The following is a 22,198-nucleotide window of genomic DNA, read 5'->3' as shown; positions in this document are numbered from 1 at the left end:
GAATGAGAACTGGCCTGAAACCTATGTGACGTGAATATTACGTGTTACTTAGTGTCCCAACCTGAACATTGGATATTTAGCATGCAGAAATGGGTGGCTGCATTTGCTGAAGAGGTGCAAATAAAAGTAACATTGTTCAATCATCAGCAAACATTCTATTTCTGACCTTGTAATGGAAAAAGGTGCTGCTGATGAAATGGTTGAAGATGGTTGGGCCTCGGACACTGCCCTGTGAAGCCCCTACGGTGAAGCTCTGGAGCTGGGATGACTGACACCCAACAACTGCAAACTTCTTCCTTTCAGTCAGGTATGACGCCATCCATTGGTGTGTCTTCCAATTAATGCCCATTGGCTTCACTTTAACCAGGATTTGTTTTTAGTTACACTCATTCAAATGTGGGAAGGCAAACCACTCAGTTGCCATATTCCACATTCAGGAGATTTGGACCAAGTCTGCCATGAGCTTTGAAGTTGAATCATACCAGTGAAACCAATGTGAGCTTTGGTAAACAGATAATTGACACATTGATAGCACTATTGACACAAACTCAACCGTCCAAGACTGAAGGTTGACAGTTTGTGCAGCAATTAGCCAGCATGGATGTGTGGATGTATCCTGTTTTGTATGAAGATTATTTACTTTGGGCAGTTTGCCAAGTTGCCACCTAGATACCATTTTGTAACTGGAAGAGCTTTGCTGGTAGTATGGCTATTTCTGGAGAGCAGTTGAGAAATTGCTTTGTCATATAGCTTTTACTGTGCTCATGCTCTCGTCTACTTCTTGATATCATGTGGTGTGAGTTGCAATGATTGAAGTCTGGCTTCTGTGGTGATGGGGAACTCGGGGGGAAGCCAACTTATCATTTTGGTTTAACTTCATTGCAAATGTCTCTACTACTTACATAATGTACCTTATCATTTTTGATATGGGATGTTCTTGGAGCCTCCTTCTCACAGAAGGTATCGAATTGTCCATCATTATCTCAACCAGATGTAATAGGACAGCAGATTTTCACACTTATCCATTGGTTGTGGTATCACTCAGCTCTGTCTATTACATGGTGCTTTAGACCTGATGCAATGAAATATAATGGGGCCTGAATAATCTCTTAGGTGACTCACCTGAAGGTACTGAACCACCACCAAACTGGCAAAATTTTATTTAATAAAATAAAGCTAACAATGAACTGATAACACCTAATGACATTTCTTATGGATTCTTAAAGCTAACCAAACATGAACAGTGAGTTAAACAGCATGGATTGGAACTGTTCTTATGTGAAACTTTTAGCAAGTTTGTATTGATGACCAATACTCAATCAAAACAGAAACTCCATTTAGAGCTATTTTCCCAAGCAGAATAAGTTTGTCATTTCAGGGAGATTTTCCAGAATGATTTTGCTTCGTTAAGACATTTAATACTTTAACAAACTCTGTTGAATCACAGAACTGTGATGCCAAGGTGTGATTTGCACAAGAATAATTTCCAGTGATAGGAATCATTATCAGGGGCAAGTTTTTATCATCTAAAAATCCAATGTACTCTGAAAAATCTAGATGACAGCAAGTCACTTCTATACCCATTTGATAAGAAATTGACTAACTGCTGGGTAAATGAAGGTAGAACTTTGTTATATAACTACACTACAGACTGTATTTCCTAGTCATCACAGATAAATTTCTAATTATCTCACATCTCTTGCAGCCCAATGGTTGTTTGGGTTGTACAATGATGTTAATTATTCATTTGGTAGTTGACTGTCAACTAACCTGAATACTTGTTGTGTCTGAATGTAATTTCACACACTGTTCATAGCTAATCATAGGTAGAAAATCAGGTGCGACCATTATAATTAGTGTCAGCATTTCTGGGCTTTGGAAAAGGAAATTGGCCAGTGCTGTTTCCTCTAGTGCTGTACAGCTGTACGACTCCGCTTGCACAGTCTCGTTCAGAAGGGGTGGTGAAGAGGAAAATCATACAGCCATTTTCCATATTTTATGACACAGCACGTATCAAGGTGGAGACCAAGTCTGCAGAGGATCCATGTGGAACAAGGTTTGTTGATGAGCAAGGCTACAAGGATGTTGAATGATTAATTCATGAATGTTATCTCACCAGTGAAAACAGTTACATCAATATACCACCAATTCTGTATCTGCTTTAGAGCTTGTTTACCTATGGCGAAAGGGATTAAAAGATTCAAAGTACATTTATTATCGAAGTATGCATGCAGTATACAACCCTGAAATTCGTCTTCCCTGAGGCAGCCACAAAACAAAGAAACACATCGAAGATACAATACACAAAAAAAGAAATTGTACAAACGGCAAAAAATGAGTGAATGACACACAGAATATTAAACATCAAACAGCAAAGTACTTCAAACAGTCTAGTAATGTTCAGTTCAATTTAGTTCAGATTAATTTAGCATTGTCATTTGTTGACTGAAGGTCACAGAGCCAGTCCGTGTCGAAGTGCCCTGATCAAAATCACACAAAATAGCCAATAATTTGTATCTAAAAATGATCTAACTCATAAGAACTACAGTCTTCAAACTGAGGAAAGTTTCTCTGATTGTTTAAGTTAGATAATCCTCATGTCTATAAGACATATCGTTTTACAATAACATGTCCTCATTTCAAAGAGCATTTTTTTTGATGATAGCTTAACGAACTAAAACTGGTAGGCATCACAGACCAAAGCTGGATATATAATTAAATAATGGAAGGAAATGAGGCTAAGCATTGTGAAAAATATCGATGTTATCTCAATGTTCAAGCAGAGGCAATTTCTTGTCACTAATACACAGAGTAGAAACTTGAATGGTGGCCTCAGTGTGCAATGATTAAAGTCAGATGACTAAACTTCTCTCATCTTTAAGCTTCTGTGCCCTCCTCCTAAGCACACTTATATGTTTCATCTCATCCCACTCCCAGTGTTCCACATGCTACCAGTCTATTGATAAAGAAATCTCTCTAAACATTAAGAGATGCATGTCCTCACTGGGAGATTAGAATTTATCAGGAAGACATGGGGTCCGGACATTCAAAGAAATGCAGAGGAATGTAGCAAAACTAGTTCCAATGCCAAGTGAGCAGGGCAATTTAAAAAATGCAATAATAAACAGACTACTCAAAGATAATGAGGTACTTATGGCAGCAGAGGAGTGGCACTGCTGGCAGAGCCATCACCTCACAGCTCTGATGACCCAAGTTCAATCCTGGCCTCCGGTGTTGTCTGTGTAGAGTCTGCATGGCGTGACTACCTGATTTTCCTCTCATGCTCTGATCCAAAGATCAGCCGATTGTTTGGTTGATTGCTGTACAGGTAAGCTGTAGAATAAGGAATGGTGGTGGAAAATAGTTCATGAGAATGTGAAAAGAATCCATTTGCAGGGAATATAAGTGGGTGAGTGGGATTGCTCTGGCAGCTAACATGATTTCAATGGGCTGAATATTCTCTTTCATATGGAAAGATGGGAATATTTCAAAGTTATACAAGGACAACATGGTAGCATAGTGGGTAGCAGAACGCTTTACAGTACCAGTAACTCAGGTTCAATTCCCACCACCCCCTGTAAGAATTGGTACGTTCGCCTCATGATCGCGTGGGTTTCCAGCGGATGCTCCGATTTCCTCACACAGGCCAAAGACATACCAGTTAGTAGGTTAATTGTCCCCTGGTTAGGCTGGGGTTAAATAGGTGGATTGCTGGGCGGCACGGCTTGAAGGGCCTGTTCAGTGCTGTACCTCAATAAATAAATAAATATGCTGAGCAAAATACGAAGTAACTGTTCAGCAGACCTTAAGGTATGCTAACATAACTTGGTAGAGGTTAGGAAGTCAGGGAAAGTATATTTCTCCACACAGTTGCTGCGAATTTGCTGCCATGAGGCAAAAGGTTTTGTTTTTTAAAATCTCTTTGTTATGCATTCCATGGGGAAGACCAGCATACATTGTCCATTGCTAGTTGCCCGAGAGCTGCCTTGTATATTTTAGTAGTTTGCTGGAATACAATTAAAGGTCAATCCTATCACTTAAGCTCCTTAATAACAAGCAAAGCCAAACCAAAAAAAAAAGGCAGCCACTGCTTCTTTTATCTGTTGTGTATTTTTGTAATAATGAGTTGTTCTACAATCATTATTAACAATGCTGCCTTTTTGTTATGGATTTACTCAGTCAATTAAACAAATATGATTTTCCCAGGAATTTGAAATCCTGATGCTTGACAATCACTTGGATCGATGAATTATTACTCCAGAGACATCACCAGCATATCATCTAATTCCATATTCTGGTACCACTAAAGAAACAACAAGAAACTGAAATAAACAGTTGAAATTGTAAAGTTTGTGTTCAGGACGGTGGCATCATATTGCCTGAAGTGATTTATCCATCTAAATCCATGTTTTGATTGATTGCAAATTCAGTGTGAGAAACACAAAGAAATTTCTATCATGTTGAGTACGGGGCACAGTGAATGTGGTGAGTGATGAATCAAATTCTTTTCTTCTGTGCCATAAACTTTGATGATTCTAAGTTATAAATTGACACAAATACATACAACTGAAGTATGAAGGATAATGTAAGATATATATTCAGCGGCTTCTTTATAAGGTACCTCTGTGCCTAACATAGTGGCCAGTGAGTGTATGTTTGTGGTCTTCTGCTGCTGTAGCCCATCCACTTCAAGGTTCAATGTGCTGTGCCTTCAGAGATGCTCTTCTGCACACCACTGGTGTAATCTGTAGTTATCTGAATTACTGTCAGTTTGAACCAGTCTGGCCATTCTCCTCTAATCTTTCTCATTAACAAGCTGTTTTCAGCTACAGAACTGCCGCTCACTGGATGTTCTATTGCTGTGCATGAAAATCCCAGGAGATCAACAGCTTTTGAGATACTCAAACCACACCATCTGGCACCAAAGATTATACCATGGTCAAAGTCACTTCCTTATTCCGATGTTTGGTCTGAACAACAGCTTGACCATGTCTGCATGCCTCTGTGCATTGAGTTGCTGCTACATGATTGGCTGATTAGATATTTGCATTAACAAACTGGTGTTTTGATGTACCTAATAAAGTGCTACTGAGTGTATAATTAATAAATGTCAAGGCTGGAAATTTTGGATTACTTCACTGGATTTTATCATAATGCCACTATACTTCAGGGAGACAGTATTACTAGCAAAGATGTACCAGTCTTGCAATAGAGAGGAACAAATTGATTTCAGCTAAGAATGAGCTGTAGAGGATTTAGCTCTGTGCACACTGATGCAAAATGAAGTAATTATAACCAAGCATAGAAACTGTAATTGAGTCTGTTAAAATATTTGCATTGAATAACTAGTCAACAACTGAAAAATCATTTTAGGGTGAAACAGTAATTTCAAAAGCAACTTGAAGTGATAAAATATAGAATGTTTTAAATATACATCATGTTGGGAAGAAGTGCTAGGAATATTTCCAAGTGGTCTATGTAGTCTTGTGGTGCGGTTTGGAGGGAATCAGATGTTTTGAGCAGGGAAGATGTACCAGGGCTGTCCCAGGTAAAGAATGGATTATAATTGGAAACTGTCCAAGAGATATAAGGAGGCACACATACATCAAAGCAAACATTTTTTCAGAGACTCAGATTTTGAAAGGCAGTGCTGACAGAGGTCCATGGTATGCAATCGGGTAAACCTCGATTTCTGTAACTGTATTTGGAAATAGAAACATAGAAACATAGAAAATAGGTGCAGGAGTAGGCCATTCGGCCCTTCGATCTTGCACCGCCATTCAGTATGATCATGGCTGATCATCCAACACAGAACCCTGTACCAGCCTTCCCTCCGTACCCCGTGATCCCTTTAGCCACAAGATCCATATCTAACTCCCTCTTAAATATAGCCAATGAACTGGCCTCAACTGTTTCCTGTGGCAGAGAATTCCACAGATTCACCACTCTCCGTGTGAAGAAGTTTTTCCTAATCTCGGTCCTAAAAGGCTTCCCCTTTATCCTCAAACTGTGACCCCTCGTTCTGGACTTCCCCAACATCGGGAACAATCTTCCTGCATCTAGCCTGTCCAATCCCTTTAGGATTTTATACGTTTCAATCAGATCCCCCCTCAATCTTCTAAATTCCAATGAGTATAAGCCTAGTTCATCCAGTCTTTCATCATATGAAAGTCCTGCCATCCCAGGAATCAATCTGGTGAACCTTCTTTGTACTCCCTCTATGGCAAGGATGTCTTTCCTCAGATTAGGGGACCAAAACTGCACACAATACTCCAGGTGTGGTTTCACCAAGGCTTTGTACAACCGCAGTAGTACCTCGCTGCTCCTGTACTCGAATCATCTTGCTATAAATGCCAGCATACCATTCGCCTTTTTCACCGTCTGCTGTACCTGCATGCCCACTTTCAATGACTGGTGTATAATGACACCCAGGTCTCATTGCACCTCCCCTTTTCCTAATCGGCCACTATTTAGATTATAATCTGTTTTCCTGTTTTTGCCACCAAAGTGGAGAACTTCACATTTATCCACATTAAATTGCATCTGCCATGAATTTGCCCACTCACCTAACCTATCCAAGTCACCCTGCATCCTCTTAGCATCCTCCTCACAGCTAACACCGCCGCCCAGCTTCGTGTCATCCGCAAACTTGGAGATGCTGCATTTAATTCCCTCATCCAAGTCATTAATATATATTGTAAACAACTGGGGTCCCAGCACTGAGCCTTGCGGTACCCCACTAGTCACTGCCTGTCATTCTGAAAAGGTCCCGTTTATTCCCACTCTTTGCTTCCTGTCTGCCAACCAATTCTCTATCCACATCAATACCTTACCCTCAATACCGTGTGCTTTAAGTTTGCACACTAATCTCCTGCGTGGGACCTTGTCAAAAGCCTTCTGAAAATCCAAATATACCACATCCACTGGTTCTCCCCTATCCACTCTACTAGTTACATCCTCAAAAAATTCTATGAGATTCGTCAGACATGATTTTCCTTTCACAAATCCATGCTGACTTTGTCCGATGATTTCACCGCTTTCCAAATGTGCTGTTATCACATCTTTGATAACTTACTCTAGCAGTTTCCTCACCACTGATGTTAGGCTAACCAGTCTATAATTCCCTGATTTCTCTCTCCCTCCTTTTTTAAAAGGCGGGGTTACATTAGCCACCCTCCAATCCTCAGGAACTCATCCAGAATCTAACGAGTTTTGAAAAATTATCACTAATGCATCCACTATTTCTTGGGCTACTTCCTTAAGCACTCTGGGATGCAGACCATCTGGCCCTGGGGAAGTTTCCTTGAGTATAGTCTCTGGGATGTTAGAATATTTGCTGCACATACTTTTTGAGTAGCCCTGTGAGCACAGATAGCAGGCTAAAAATGTATAATTACGTATGGATCTGAACTTAAAATGGGAGAGTAATTGCACTAGAATAAATGTAATTGTCCCCTGCACAAAATCTATCTCAATTAATTTATTAATATTGAAGAGAATCAGCTGGAAAGGTAAAGTTGTCCCTGAATACTGGGAGAGAGAGAAGGGATGGAGAACTGACAGGAGAAGGGACAGATGTAGAATGTAAAAAGAAATTTGCAAGAGAAATTAAAAGCAATGCCAAATATTTATGCAACGCATTAGGAAAAGTGAAAAAAAGGTGGTCAGGAATATTGTAGTCACCTTAAGAGTGGTCAGAGATATTTTAGTCACCTTAATGATGATGGGAATGAAAATAAGAACAGGACAGTGGAACTGATCGATTATGTTGCATTAGCTGTTGCACTGGTTTCAGGATAATTACGGATAACCTGGTATTGAATCAGGAACTAGTTAAAATTAATTCAAGCAAAATAACAATGCTATAACATATAATGGGACAACTGAATGGTAAATCATTCATTTTCCATATTAAATTAGCAAGTTGCAAAAGACCAAAATGAAATTTCCCTATATTTAGTCACTCTGAACCCTTATCATCAGTTTGTAAATATTACAACTATCAGTCCAATTTTTAAGATAAATTAATAGAGTCTTAAGACATAGGAGCAGGGCCTCCACAACTTCTACTACTATCCCACACCGTTAAATCCACACCAGAATCCTCAGACTAGTCCCATTTTATTTTCTCTCCAGATTTGACTCATATATTAGGGATCATTTATAGTGCCCAAATAACCTACCAGCTAACATGTCTTTGAGAATCAGAAAGAAAGTTGGAGTATCTAAAAGAAGTTCACGCGGACACAGGAAGAACACACAAACTCTAAGCAGACAGCACTGGAGTTCAGCAATGAACCAGGGTCACTGGAACTATAAAGCAACAATCTACCAATAGCACCCAGTGCATCCCCCAAATGGGATGGGAGTGTGAAACCTAAGAATTATAGAATAATTAGCTTTTCATTGTTGGGTACTTAATGATAGAATGACCTCAAAGGTTTGCAGTTGCACAGAAAAAGCCAGTATGGATTTGTAGATGGTAGGACAAACCTAATGGAGCTGATAGAATGCTTTCGAAGGAATGAGTAAAAGCATGAGCAAAGAATGTCATATGTAATATTTAAACACATTTGTTAATTTACTCAGAGAAGACTGTTGATAAAAGATGGAGCCATAGGATAAAATATATTTATTAAACTAGATAGAAAATTGGCTGATAATGGAGTGATGCTCCAATTTGTAGAATGACACTTTTGGACACAGTTAGAATCTGTGCTTGGGTTAGCATTATTTGGTATGTTCACCACCGAGGATGGTGTAAAAAAAAAATTGTGCAAACAGATTTGTTGATAACACAAAAATAGGCAGAGTTTGTATTAACAAAGAGATAGGAAAATTAAGTGAAAAAGGAAAGTTGTGACAAATTAATTTTAATGCAATAAAATACAAGTTCATTGATTTTGCATCTGTAAAGGACGGAATCAGGACTTGTTAATGAGTGAAAAGCCAGACGAAATAGGAAATGTTTGGTTGTCCATATGTGTAGATATAGAGAGAGATCAATAAAACATCATAGCTGGGAAGAAGATGCAGTGAATGCTTAAGTTTAACCACTTCTGCTACACTGTGAACACTTCTTGGCACCACCCCTCAGGAAAGAAAGTTGGAATTGGAGAAAATGTCCAATTAATGAAATAACACCTGGGTTTTTAATAACTAAATTCAGATCACATTAGAGCGACATGGAAATTGGATAGTTCATAGGTGATTTGATTGTTTTTTTAAATATATAAATGGAACAGATAAGGTAGCTATTAGGAAAAAAAATCCACTCAGTAGGATCTCAGGATAAAAGATCATGACCTAGAAATGAGATCCAGACGCTTTGGGTATGAAGCTAGGAAACATTTCTATACCCAGATGACTGTAGAAATTTGGAACTCTTTTATTTGCAACATAGTAATTAGCACTTGGTTGATAGTCAATTTAAAGCGAGATTGATGGATTTATAATAATAAATAATATGAATGATATATGAGGAACTGGTAGGTACTGCTGATCCCCAGATGAAGGAACTGACTTTATGCAAGTTGTCCTATACAGTTTAAAAAGTGTTTCAAGACATTAATAAAAAAAATATGTTTGTGCTGTTCATTAACAGATGGATACAGTATATTTTTATTCATTCATTTATGGGTAGTGTCAGGTGAATATTCAACAAAATGGTATAGGGAGTATGTGTGGGGTGTTGCATTATAGGCAGCTGGAGAAAATGGATATTCTGAGCTATAGAAAAAATATCAACATTTGGATATTGAATGATTCTTGAAGAAGAGTTTTGGCCAGAAATGTCGATGGTTTACTCTTTTCCATAGATACTGCCTGGTCTGCTGAGTTCCTCCAGCATTTTGTGTGTGTTGCTTTGGATTTCTAGCATCTGCAGATGTTCTTGTGTTTGTGGAACATCTAGATATTTTTAAAGATATAAACCTTACATAAGCAAGGGTCTGGCTATATCTGGAGATGGCCATGAAGCCATCATCTGACTGAATGCTGGAACAGTGTTGAGAGGCTAAATGGCCTATGGCTCTTGTTTAGTTATTACACTTCTCTGAAACTTTTTATTCATTAGATATAACAGATTTAGGTTTATGCGTTCAATTGTGGGAATTATGCAAGAGTACAATGCAGCACTGAAGCATAGAAGAGAAGATTTAATTCATTAAACAAATAAATGCCTACTGGTGCTAAACCTATTCCCAGTGGGGGAAGAAGAAGCTGAAATTAACAAAAAAATGTAGCTCAAATATTTTAACTGCTGAAATGAAATAATAAGGTTGATTTAGAGACACATTTTGTGGTTAAAAAGCAAAAGGTTGTGGACATGATTAAACAAGCAAACCGTAACTTGAAATTAGCATAGGAAATAATTTATTGTGCATAGAAAAACTGACTTTAATGAACCTCTATTTTTAAGTGAGCTTTCCTCCTCCAGTCTTCTGATCATAAAGATTCTCTCTGATTTTTCAAGGTTTCATTGTACCTGTCCTGATGATATGATCTTCTACTAAAATCTTCTCTTATTTCTTCTATTTCCCTCAAAGGAAGATGGGAATCTCAGTCATCATGCACCGCTTAGGCCATATGGTCTTTTTCCATGCTGCTTAACTCTATGACCCTATGACCAGGTGATAAGAATTTTGAAGGAATCAACAAAGGCAACAACTAGTAGCCTTGTCATCTACATCAGAGCCTTTTGCATCCATATCCCACTGTGTGATGAGATTGCAAAATAAAAGCTCTCCACCAACCTGTTACTAGTATTTCCCTTGCAAAAGCTGAGCTATTAGCTTTGTTGCCATCTCCATGGAGCCTACTTTACCTCTTCTGTATTTACAGCAGTTTTATTTTATAACACAAATGATTCTGTAATGCTGGAAATCCAGAGCAACATACTTTAAAAAAAAAACTGGAAGAACTCAGCAGGTCATGCAGCATCTATGATGAACAGTCGATACTTTGGGCCAAAACCCTTCATCAAGAATGGAAAGGAAAGGGTAAGATGCCAGAAAATAAAGTGGAAGGAGGGGAAGGAGCTTGCTGGAAGGTGATAGATAAAGTCAGGTGGGTGAGAAAGGTAACGGGCCAGAGAAGAAGGAACCTGATAGGAGAGGAGAGTGGATCAGAACAAGGGCACCAGGGGGAAGTGATAGGCAGGTGAAGAGAAGAGCAAAGAGGCCAGAGTGAGGAATGGGGAGGAGAAAAGAAAAAAGAGGGGAAAAATGCTGGTAGTTGGAGAAATTGAAGTTCATGCCATCAGTTTGGTCTAGGCTACTGAGATGGAATGTGAGGTGGTGTTGCTCCTCCACCATCAGAGTGGTTTCATTGCGGCAGTAGAGCATGCCATGGACCGAAATGTCAGAATAGGAGGTTTACCACAGGAAAATTCCACTTCTGGGGGATGGAGTGGAGGTCCTTCTCAAAGCTGTTCCCCAACTTATGTCAGGTCTCAACAATTTAGAGGAGGCTGCATTGGGGGCACTGCACAGTAGGTGACTCTAACAAATTTGCAGGTGAAGTGTTGCCTCACCTGGGAGGACAGTTTGGGGCCCTGAATGAAGGTGAGTGAGGAGGTGGATGGGCCAGGAGGGAGATTAGTGGGAAGGGATGAATGAATAAGCAAATCACAGAGGGAGTGATCCCTGCAGAAAGCATAGCAGGGAAGTTAAGATTTAGGATCTCATCGAAGATGTGGAAGTTGATGTGTTGGATACGAAGGCTCATGGGGAGGTTGGTGAGGATGAGGAACCCCCCTGTATGGTATCGGCAAGATGGGGTAAATGCAAATATCTGGGAAATGGAGGAGATTTGGGTGACATCAGCAAGACAAAAGAGCTGATCGTAGACATCAAGAAGGGTAAGACGAAGGAACAGACTCCAATCCTCATAGAGGGATCAGAAGTGGAGAGGGTGAGCAGTTTCAAGTTCCTGGGTGTCAAGATCCCTGAGGAACTAATTGGATCCCAACATATCAATGCAGTTATAAAGAAGGCAAGACTGTGACTATACTTCATTAGGAGTTTGAAGAGATTTGGTATATCAACAAATACACTCAAGAACATCTATAGATGTACCGTGGATAGCATTTTGACAGGCTGTATCACTGTCTGGTATGGGGGGGGGGGCACTACTGTAAAGGACCAAAAGAAGCTGAAGAGGGTGGTAGATTTAGTTGGCTCCATCTTAGGAACTAGCCTACAAAGTATCCAGGACATCTTCAAGGAGCAGTGTCTCAGAAAGGCAGCGTCCATTATTAAGGACCTCCAGCACCCAGGGCATGCCCTTTTCTCACTGCTACCATCAGGTAGGAGGTACAGAAGCCTGAAGGCACACACTCAGCAATTCAGGGATAACTTCTTCCCCTCTGCCATCCGATTCCTAAATGGACATTGATCCTATGAAAATGACCTCACTTTTTAATATATGGTATATTATTTCTGTTTTTTGCATGATTTTTAATCTATTCAATATAAGTATACTGTAATTTATCTATTATTATTCTGTTGTTCTTTTCCTTCTATATAATGTATTGCATTGAACTGCTACTGCTAAGTTAACAAATTTCACGACACATGCCGGTGAAAATAAACCTGATTCTGATTCTGATCCTGATCAATAGTGGAGGATGGGAAATCCCATTCCTTGAAGAAGAGGGACATCTCTGATGTCCCGAAAAGTAAAGCCTCATTCTGGCAACAGATGTGACAGAGACCTGGGCCTCTGACCTCCCTCTGCAATTGGATCCTTGACTTCCTAATCAGAGACCACAATCTGTGCGGATTGGTGATAATAATTCCTCCTTGCTGACAATCAACACTGGTGCACGTCAGGGGTATTTGCTTAGCCCTCTGCTCTACTCTTTGTATACCCATGACTGTGTGGCTAGGCATAGCTCAAATGCCATCTATAAATTTGCTGATGATACAACCAATGTTAGTAGAATCTCAGGTGGTGATGAGTGGGTGTACAGGAGTGAGATATGTCAACTTGTGGAGTGGTATCACGGCAACAACCTTTCACTCAACGTCAGTAAGATGAAAGAGGTGATTGTGGACTTCAGGTAGGGTAAGATGAAGGAACACATAGAAATCCTCACAGAGGGATCAGCAGTGGAGAGAGTGAGCAGTTTCAAGTTCCTGGGTGTCAAGATGTCTGAGGACCTGACCTGGTCCCAACATATCCATGCAATTATAAAGAAGGCAAGGCAGTGACTCTACTTCATTAGAAGTTTGAAGAGATTTGGCATGTCAACAAAAACACTCAAAAACTTCTATAGATGTGCCGTGGAGAGCATTTGGACAGGCTGCATCACTGTCTGGAATTGGGGGGGTGGGGGAGGTGCCTACTGCACAGGACCGAAGGAAGCTACAGAAGGTTGTAAATTTAGTCAGCTCCCTCTTGGGTACTGGCCTACAAAGTACCCAGAACATCTTCAAGGAGTGATGTCTCAGAAAGGCAGTGTCCATTATTAAGGACCTCCAGCACCCACGGCATGCCCTTTTCTCATTGCTACCATCAGGTAGGAGCTACAGAAGCCTGAAGGCACACACTCAGCGATTCAGCAATGGCTTCTTCCCCTCTGCCATCCGATTCCTAAATGGACATTGAACCCATGAACACTACCTCACTTTTTAAGTATATATTATTTCTGTTTCACACGATTTTTAATCTATTTAGTATACATCTAATGTAATTGATTTACTTATTTATTTATTGTACATTTTTCTTTTCTATTATGTATTGCATTGAACTGCTGCTGCTAAGTTAACAAATTTCACAACACATGCCGGTGATAATAAGCCTGATTCTGATTCTGAGATGGAGCAACTGAGGAAAGGAAATAATATGTTGTGAATTTAATATTTCAGTATTACTTGAGTAATATTGTAAATACTGGATTGTATATTGTTTGAATATATGTAAAAGTACATGAATGTCATATGTCATTACACCACCATGTCATATATGTGCGTCTCACCAAAGTGAAAACAAAGTAGACACGCATCTCCCAGTTACCGTGTTTTTCTTTCAGACAGTTTTTTCTTGTAGTTACAAACAGTTATGCTGAGGTAGTTTTAAAAAATATCTGAAATGACTACCCACCTGCTGAAGTGCAGTGAGATATTCGAGTTTTTAAAAAATGTAGCACGTTATTTTTCATTTGCAAGGGGAGAGACAGAGAGATGGCTAAGTTAAAAAAAAGTGCAGCACGTGTTCTTCAGAAATTTAGAAAGGTGGTCAAGTTTTAAAAAAAGGCAGAAAATGTATAAAATTCATGAGTTCATAAAGAGTGAGTGCCAGGTGATAGTCGTAAATTAAATAAAGCAGTAATTGCTGGCTATGTTAGAAAGATAGACATTTCCATTGCACAGCATATGTATACCGAGTTGATGGATACTGAGTTAGTTGAGTATTATTTTGAAACAAATGAAGTAACCAATGAGAAAGAACACTTCACCTGTGAGTCGACTGTGGTGATATACTGCGTCCGGTGCTCCCGATGTGACCTTTTATATATTGGCGAGACCCGACGCAGACTGGGAGACCACTTTGCTGAACATCTACGCTCTGTCCGCCAGAGAAAACACGATCTCCCAGTGGCCACACATTTTAATTTCACATCCCATTCCCATTCTGACATGTCTATCCACGGCCTCCTCTACTGTAAAGATGAAGACACACTCAGGTTGGAGGAACAACACCTTATATTCCGTCTGGGTAGTCTCCAACCTGATGGCATGAACATCGACTTCTCTAACTTCCGCTAAGGCCCCACCTCCCCCTCGTACCCCATCTGTTACTTATTTTTATGCACACATTCTTTCTCTCACTCTCCTTTTTCTCCCTCTGTCCCTCTGAATATACCTCTTGCCCATCCTCTGGGTGCCCCCCCCCGCCCCGGTCTTTCTTCCCGGACCTCCTGTCCCACGATCCTCTCGTATCCCCTTTTGCCTATCACCTGTCCAGCTCTTGGCTCTATCCCTCCCCCTCCTGTCTTCTCCTATCATTTTGGATCTCCCCCTCCCCCTCCAACTTTCAAATCCCTTACTCACTCTTCCTTCACTTAGTCCTGACGAAGGGTCTCGGCCTGAAACATCGACTGCATCTCTTCCTACAGATGCTGCCTGGCCTGCTGCGTTCACCAGCAACTTTGATGTGTGTTGAATGAGAAAGAAGTGCCAGTTTTGCTTAGTATAATAGGTGGAAGACCATACAGTTTGCTTAGAAGTTTAACTGCTCTAATCAAACAAGTTGAAATGAGCTCTGTTGATGTCATGGAAGTAATGCAGGAACTTTTAAAACCAAAACCATTGTTGATTGCAGAACACTTTATGTTTCATAAATGGAATCAAAAGAAGCGGAATTCATTTCAGTAATGTGGCTGAATTGAAGAGATTGTCTGACCATTGTCAGTTTGGTAATGGGCTTAATAATGCACTGAGAGATCATTTAATTTGTGGAATCTTCCAGGAAAACATTCAAGAACAGCTCCTAGGCACAACTCACATTTTAAAGAGCAGTTGAATCACTGTGGCAATGAACATATCAGCTACAGAAGCAATTGAGTTGCAGTCAGGAATTGAAACCGAGCTTGAACAAAATTGCACTGGCTAAACCTGTGGTTCACAAACTGATGAACAAGGATCCCTTGGCTAATGACAGGAATTCATGGCATAAAAAAGTTTGGGAACCTCTGCTAATGATGATGTAAAAACTAAGAAGAGACAAGCAACATGGCTTACACCAGTAGGAAATGGCAATAATTAAAATGGAATTGGACACTGGCCTGGCTGTTTCAGTCATTCCACAAAATGAGTTTGAATGGCATTTCAAAAATACTGAAATGAAGCTTGCAGATATTCAACTAAGAAGTTATATTGGAGAAAAGATAACTCCTGTGGGATTGATATTTATAACAACCAACAAGCCACATTGGGCTTGTATGTGGTTAGAACAGGGGGGCCAGCACTGTGGGGCATGTTTGGCTAACACAACTACAACTTCACTGGAGATCCGTCCATAATTTTCATGCTGCACTCCGTGCAATAGAATCAACTGAAAGCGAATTAAAAAAAGTACTGAATGATGCCACAGCAGTGTTCAAAGATGGCAATGGAAAACTCAAGCACATCAAGTTGCCTTGCAGCAACTGGTCCATAGCCTCACTGTCTCAAGACAGTGTTAAAAAGGTGAGAAGATTATGGGCATGGAGCACAAGGCAACAAGTGTGACTTCTTTAAACCAAATAACACTTATTGTGGTCACATCATTGACGCTCAAGAATTACACAAGGGTGCTGAGAAAATTCAAGCAGTGGTGGATATGTCACAGCTGGGTTCTTTTTTAAGATTTGTGAGCAACTGTGCTCACCCATTGAAATCATTACTAGAAGTTGGAAAGAAATGGCAATTGACAAAGCAGTGTGAGGTGGCTTTCCAAAAGCCAAAAGGAGATGGTGATATCAGACACTGTACTCACACATTATGATCCACATCATCGAGTGAAACTTGCCTGCCATGCCTCGCCATATGGTATAGGTGCAATCGTCTCACATGTTATGAGTGATGGCAGTGGACATCACGTTCTAAACCACTGCCGAGAAAAAATGCACAAAGATTGACAGAGAGGCCTTGAGTATGGTTTGGGGTGTAAAACTCTTCAACCAGTACTTATATGGGAGAGGGTTTACCCTCATTACTGATCAACATCCACTAGTGCCATTTTCAATCCACAGAAGGTGTTACAGTACACACGTGACTGCACCATCTTCCAGGGTTTAGATGTTCTGACCATCTGAAATATAGATAGCTGGTTCGACTACTTTAAAGATTCAGGCCTGCCCTGCTGATTGGTGGTCATGTTTTGGTGCCAAGATTTTAAAATTTAAAGAGCACTTGAACCGTGGTTTGGTGTTCAATCATCAACTCTGCTTTTGATTCATGTCTAGTGTCTAGTTTAGAACTCTGTCCTCATTTCAGTCTCACATCATTTCTCAATTTTAGTCTCAGATTCTTCAGCACTTGGGTCCTAACCATCCTTGCTCAGATCTTTCGTCACAGTACAATTGAGCCTAACGTGGACCAGGCAGGGTATCGGAGCCTTTCGTCAGCTGTTGCCAGCCACAGCAAGAAAATTTCTAGACAGAGCCAGGAGATACACGACCTCCAGCTCACCATGCTCCAACTGTCACAAGGAGGAAGCCAGAGTGGTCAGGTGATGCTGTGGGTTGCTGTGCCATGAGAGTCTAACTTCTGGCCACAGAGAGATTTGGTGGTGACCTGGGTTCCTGCCATTGCTTCCTCACGTAGTGTTTGAGCTCCAGCCATCCCAGAAATGATGTCTCTCCTGACTGGGAAAGCCCTAGCCTAGGCCACCACACATTGGGAGCAGAGGTCAGGGAACAGCCAACAAGAGGAGAATTCTAGCAACGTGCAATTTGCCTCAATCCTTTATCTGACTGGCAATTCATGACTGCACAGAGTAATAACAATGTCTTAAATCCTGCTTATTTATCTAATGCATTATATTCTGCAGGTAATAATGCATCCATACATATAAAAACTGACCCAGAATGATGACAGGGAGAAGTGAACAGATCAAATGAGATCAAAAGATAGAGCGAGTTCTTAAAGTTAGGGAACTCAGTATTGAGTCTAGAGGGCTGCACGATGCTCAGATAGATGATGAGGTCCTGTTCCTCAGTCTTGCATTGTGTTTTGTTGTGACAGTACCTGAATCCATGGAAAGAGTTGGGGTGGGTGATGAATTGAAGTGACAGGCAACCTGGAAACTCAGGGTCACTCCTGTGCACTGAACACAGGTGCACCACAAAGCAGACACCCCATCTGTCTTGGCTTCTAAATTGAAGAGGAGTCATAACTTTATTGTGCTTTCTCAAAAAAAAAAGTTTTTAATAGCTTTGAACAATGTTCTGTAGTGGTGGAGTCTAAGGAGAGAGCTGATAGAAGTTTATAAAATTATGAGAGGCATAGATATAGTAGACAGCCAATATTTTTTTCCTAAGGTCAAATTGTCTAATAATACAGAGCGTGCACTTAAGGTGAGATGGAGGAAATTCAAAGGAGATGTGTGGAGCAGGTGTTTTTTAAACACAGGAAGTGATGAGTGCCTAGAACAAGCGGTTAGGGTGGTGGTGAAGGCAGGTAGATAAGGGACTCTGATAGGCACATGAATATGCAGAGAATGGAGGATTATGAACCAGGCAGAAGGGATTAGGTGCCATATGCTTAAATTGTTTGGCACAATATCATGGGCCAAAGGGCCTGTTCTCTGTTCTAAATCCAAAATTCATTGAATTCTGAAAAACTGAATAACCTTGGAAGACACTTAGCAGTGTCAGGAAAGATATGTAGAGGAATGAAAGGCTAGCAATTCAGGTCAATGTTCTTTCACCAGCTGTCAGACAAACTTAAGATACATTGAAAGAAACTAGGAAAGGATAGAGCAAAGAGGAAGGTTTGTGATGGAATAGAAAGCCGGGAGATTAAATGATATGACAATGCAAAGCAAAAGAAGCTGGTAATAGATCAAGCATCTAAAACTGCAGGGTGAAAAGGTATAAATTATGATAGGTAAATTATTAACTGAAACTACTGAATTGTGCTCTGTACATAGGCTTCAGTGTGCTTCATTGAATAATGACGCATTCCTAAAATTTACCTTGAGCTCCATAGGAACAGTAGTGGACTCTGTGATTGAGAAGTTTATAGAAAGATACAGATTTTAAATTCTCTGAGCACCAGCATATATTTGATGGTCTGAATCCCCTCCTTCTGTACTCATGATATGTGATGGTAGAAACTAATTAAGTCTTATATCACCATCAATTTGAATAAATAATGTGCAACTAAGTTGCATCTTACAGTCTGAGTGACAGTGCTTTTTGTCATTTAAAGGTATGCTTCTTCAGTCCATGGGGTAGTTCCATTATGTTGAAAACTGTGAAAAAAAAGGAAGGTTTTTCTTGCAAAGCCTACACCTGTGAGCACACTAAATGACTGACCTCTGGATTTACTTGTAAAACGTTTCCTTTGTCCTCCGGAGGTGCTGCGTGGGAGGAGAGCTGTCTGCTGGTGGCTGATGTCCACGGGGCTGGTGGCTAGGAAGTTCTCCTTGTATTTATTCATGAGCGACAACTTGGTGGTATCACTTCCTGTTGGGATAAAGAAAATCAAGTTAACCTCTTACAATCCGAACATATTCTTCCCATGACATCGAAGAAGCAGAGCACAGAAATGTTTGTCATTCATACTTCACTCATCAGTCACTTTACATTCTATCAGGTAGATTATATAATGTGAAATATTTACACAATGAATCCATAATGTAATGTCAATGACTGAGAAGCTAAAAACTGCAGATGCTGGAAATCTTAAACAAGAGCTGGAAAGACTCAACAGGTCAGGCAGTATCTGTGGAAAGAGAAGAACAGAGTTAATGTTTCAGATGAATGAGCTTTCATCATTGATGAAAAGTGAGAAAACCTGTTTCTTCACTTCTCCAGTTCTGATGAAAGTTCATCAAATTGAAGTGATAACTCTTTTGCTCTCCACAATTGCTGCCTGACCTGCTGGTGGTTTCCGTGGTTCCTGCTGTTATGCATGCTAATGTTGAGTTCCAGAATCAGAGTGAGGGAATTAATTTGCAATTTTTGGACTGAAAATTCAGATACAGAGAGGTTCAACTGTGCTTGCTTGCAAAAGAGACCCAAACACGTTAATAAACAGGTACACCATAAGTATATACCTGGAATTGGTGGCACTTAAATACAATAGATTGAGCATCCTAAAGTTATTGTGATAGGTATTTGCTTCTTCCTCGTTTGCTAAGCTTGCTCTCTAAATAGCAGCTGCCATTTGAAAGGTCACAGACAGTTATAAGTAAACTTTCAACTATATTGCTTTGTTTAACTTCTGGTCATAAATGAAAGAAAGTTTTCAATTCTTAAAATGTAAATGGGAAGCAGCTTGAAGTTAGAAAAGCATTCTTTATAGAACAGCTTTGCATATAGGCTCTGTATTCTGAAGATGCTCTGTTTGTAAAGAGTCACTGCACTTTCTTTATCATTGCTTAAAAATCGTTTATAAGACATTGGGTGGTTTAATTTGGGCTGTTTTAAACAGACAAGCTGACTCTTAAGTTGCTTAGTTTGAGGTAGCTTGCAGAACCAAATGGTTAATATCATTTAGCATATCAATAACTGATGTGATTATAGTTGGAAGAGTTTTATGTATTCAAAAGTTAGCTTTACAGCATTAATGGTAGCTAGCTAAAATCTATGTCACCAAAAAATACTACTAGACTATTTTGCTAAAAAGACATCTGAGGAAATACCACCTGCTTGTGAAGTCACTCAAGTGTGAGAAAAGTGTATAAACACAGAGAGCAGTTCGGGCTTATGAGGAATGGGGTAAACAACATCAAGAAACATGGAAGAACTAGAATCCTTTCCTCCAGCTATGGTTTCTGTGATGGACAACTTGATTGTCTGTATCTTTGTTATGCCTTTTTTAGTTTAGAGGAATTGTATCTGTGTCTTTAATCTTTTTTGTTTGAGAAATGTTTTGTGATTTGGAGAAGGTTTGTGTTTTAGAAATGGTTTGTAATTGGGAAATGTTTAAGATAGAAATCTTCTGTGGTTTTAAATGTGTTTTTAAGAGTGTTCTATGGATTTAAACATGTATCATTGAAAATAAATGAGCTGTGTTTAAAACTAGTTTGTTAGATGGAATTATCTTCTCCTTGGTGGGGAGAGGGGACTCACCACTCAAAAAGCAGGTATTGGCAGCTAAAACTCACTGTGGAGAATAATCAGGAAACTGAACTGGTTTTCGAAGACCGGGAAGATACAGTATTATCTCCCTTTAGTGAGAGTACTCATGTCTATTGATATTGAAAGGGCTTAAGGTTTTCATTTGAGTTTAGAACTTTGTGGTCTGCAAACCCAGAACCATCGCATTGTCCAATGTGGAATGATCGAGTCTATTGGGCTAACACTCATTGGGATCTAGTTGATCAGTTAAAAGCATAAAGGATTCTGAGGAAGAAAAGCAGAAGGGATGCAGGGAAGATGCTTCCTCCGTGTATGGATCTGCAACCAGAGAATCAGACTCAGGACAAATGGTTAGACATTTAAGACTAAGATAATAAGCAACTTTATCATGCAGAATTTTTGGAAGGAAGGCTGTGAATACTTGAGTCTATTCAAAGCTCATATTTTTAGATTTTAAGAGATCAAGAAAGTGAAAGGGTATGGGGGTTTTCTGAGAGAGGATCGGTTCAGCTGTATCTTTAAAATGGTTGAACAAATCCCTAACAATCCCACCTTGTTCTTCCCGCTGTATTAAAGGACACAATTATTGCATTCAAGAATATCAGAATCAGGTTTAATATCACTGCCATAGATCATGAAATTTGTTGTTATGTGCCAGCTGTACATTGCAATACATAACAAAAAACTGTAAATTACAGTAAGGAATACTGGTTGCTGGGGAGGCTAGTGCCTATGATGGAGCTGACTGAGTTCAAGACCTTCTACAGCTTATTTCAATCCTCTGAGTGCACCACATAGCAGACACTGATGAAGCCAGTTAGAATGCTCTCTATTTTGCATCTGCAAAGACACCAAGTGTCCTCAGTGACATTCCAAATCTCTTCAAACTCCTAATGGAAATATAGCCGCTGTTACACCTTCTTTGTGACTGCATTGATATCTTGGGCCTAGGATAGATCCTCAGAGATGTTGACACCCAGAAACTTGAAATTCTTACACTCTTAAAGCCACATTGAGAATTCCAATGAAATAAACCTGCATCCTTAATCTCATACATTGCAACAATGTAGTCAGACCACTAAAAGCTCCTGGATCTACTCACTCGGGCACAGGACTGCTTTTGTACTGCTTACACTACCGGCAGCATTGTTCAAATCAGCCCTCTCTTCATTTAACTATCGGTAGCAAAGAGGTGACCAAAATGCTGTTTTCTTTTTGTATATACTTCAATTCTAGAATAGAACTCATTTCAGCAAAAAGATACAAAACGAATCATGTAAGTCCTCCTAACAGTGTTAAAATGACACACAGAACAAAATAGCAGTCCAACATTGATACAATTGGGGTGAATAAACAGGGTGGCTCGGTTACATCGTGGTGAGAACAATGCTTTACTGTACC

At 39.9% G+C, this 22,198-nt stretch overlaps 1 protein-coding gene across 1 annotated transcript in view; it reads right to left on the bottom strand.

The window, feature by feature from the left end:
- The window catches only part of astn1 (astrotactin 1), a 2,762,425-nt gene that overhangs the window by 1,739,932 nt on the left and 1,000,295 nt on the right, over positions 1 to 22,198 (bottom strand). Inside the window, exon 4 of the mRNA XM_072274559.1 lies at positions 19,028 to 19,177. Coding sequence (XP_072130660.1) covers positions 19,028 to 19,177 — 150 coding nt within the window. The remainder of the gene's footprint in view (positions 1 to 19,027; positions 19,178 to 22,198) is intronic.

The sequence above is a fragment of the Mobula birostris genome, chromosome 12, assembly GCF_030028105.1.
Source record: "Mobula birostris isolate sMobBir1 chromosome 12, sMobBir1.hap1, whole genome shotgun sequence".
NCBI classification, from domain to species: domain Eukaryota; kingdom Metazoa; phylum Chordata; class Chondrichthyes; order Myliobatiformes; family Myliobatidae; genus Mobula; species Mobula birostris.
This window is presented reverse-complemented; position numbering and strand designations above follow the sequence as displayed.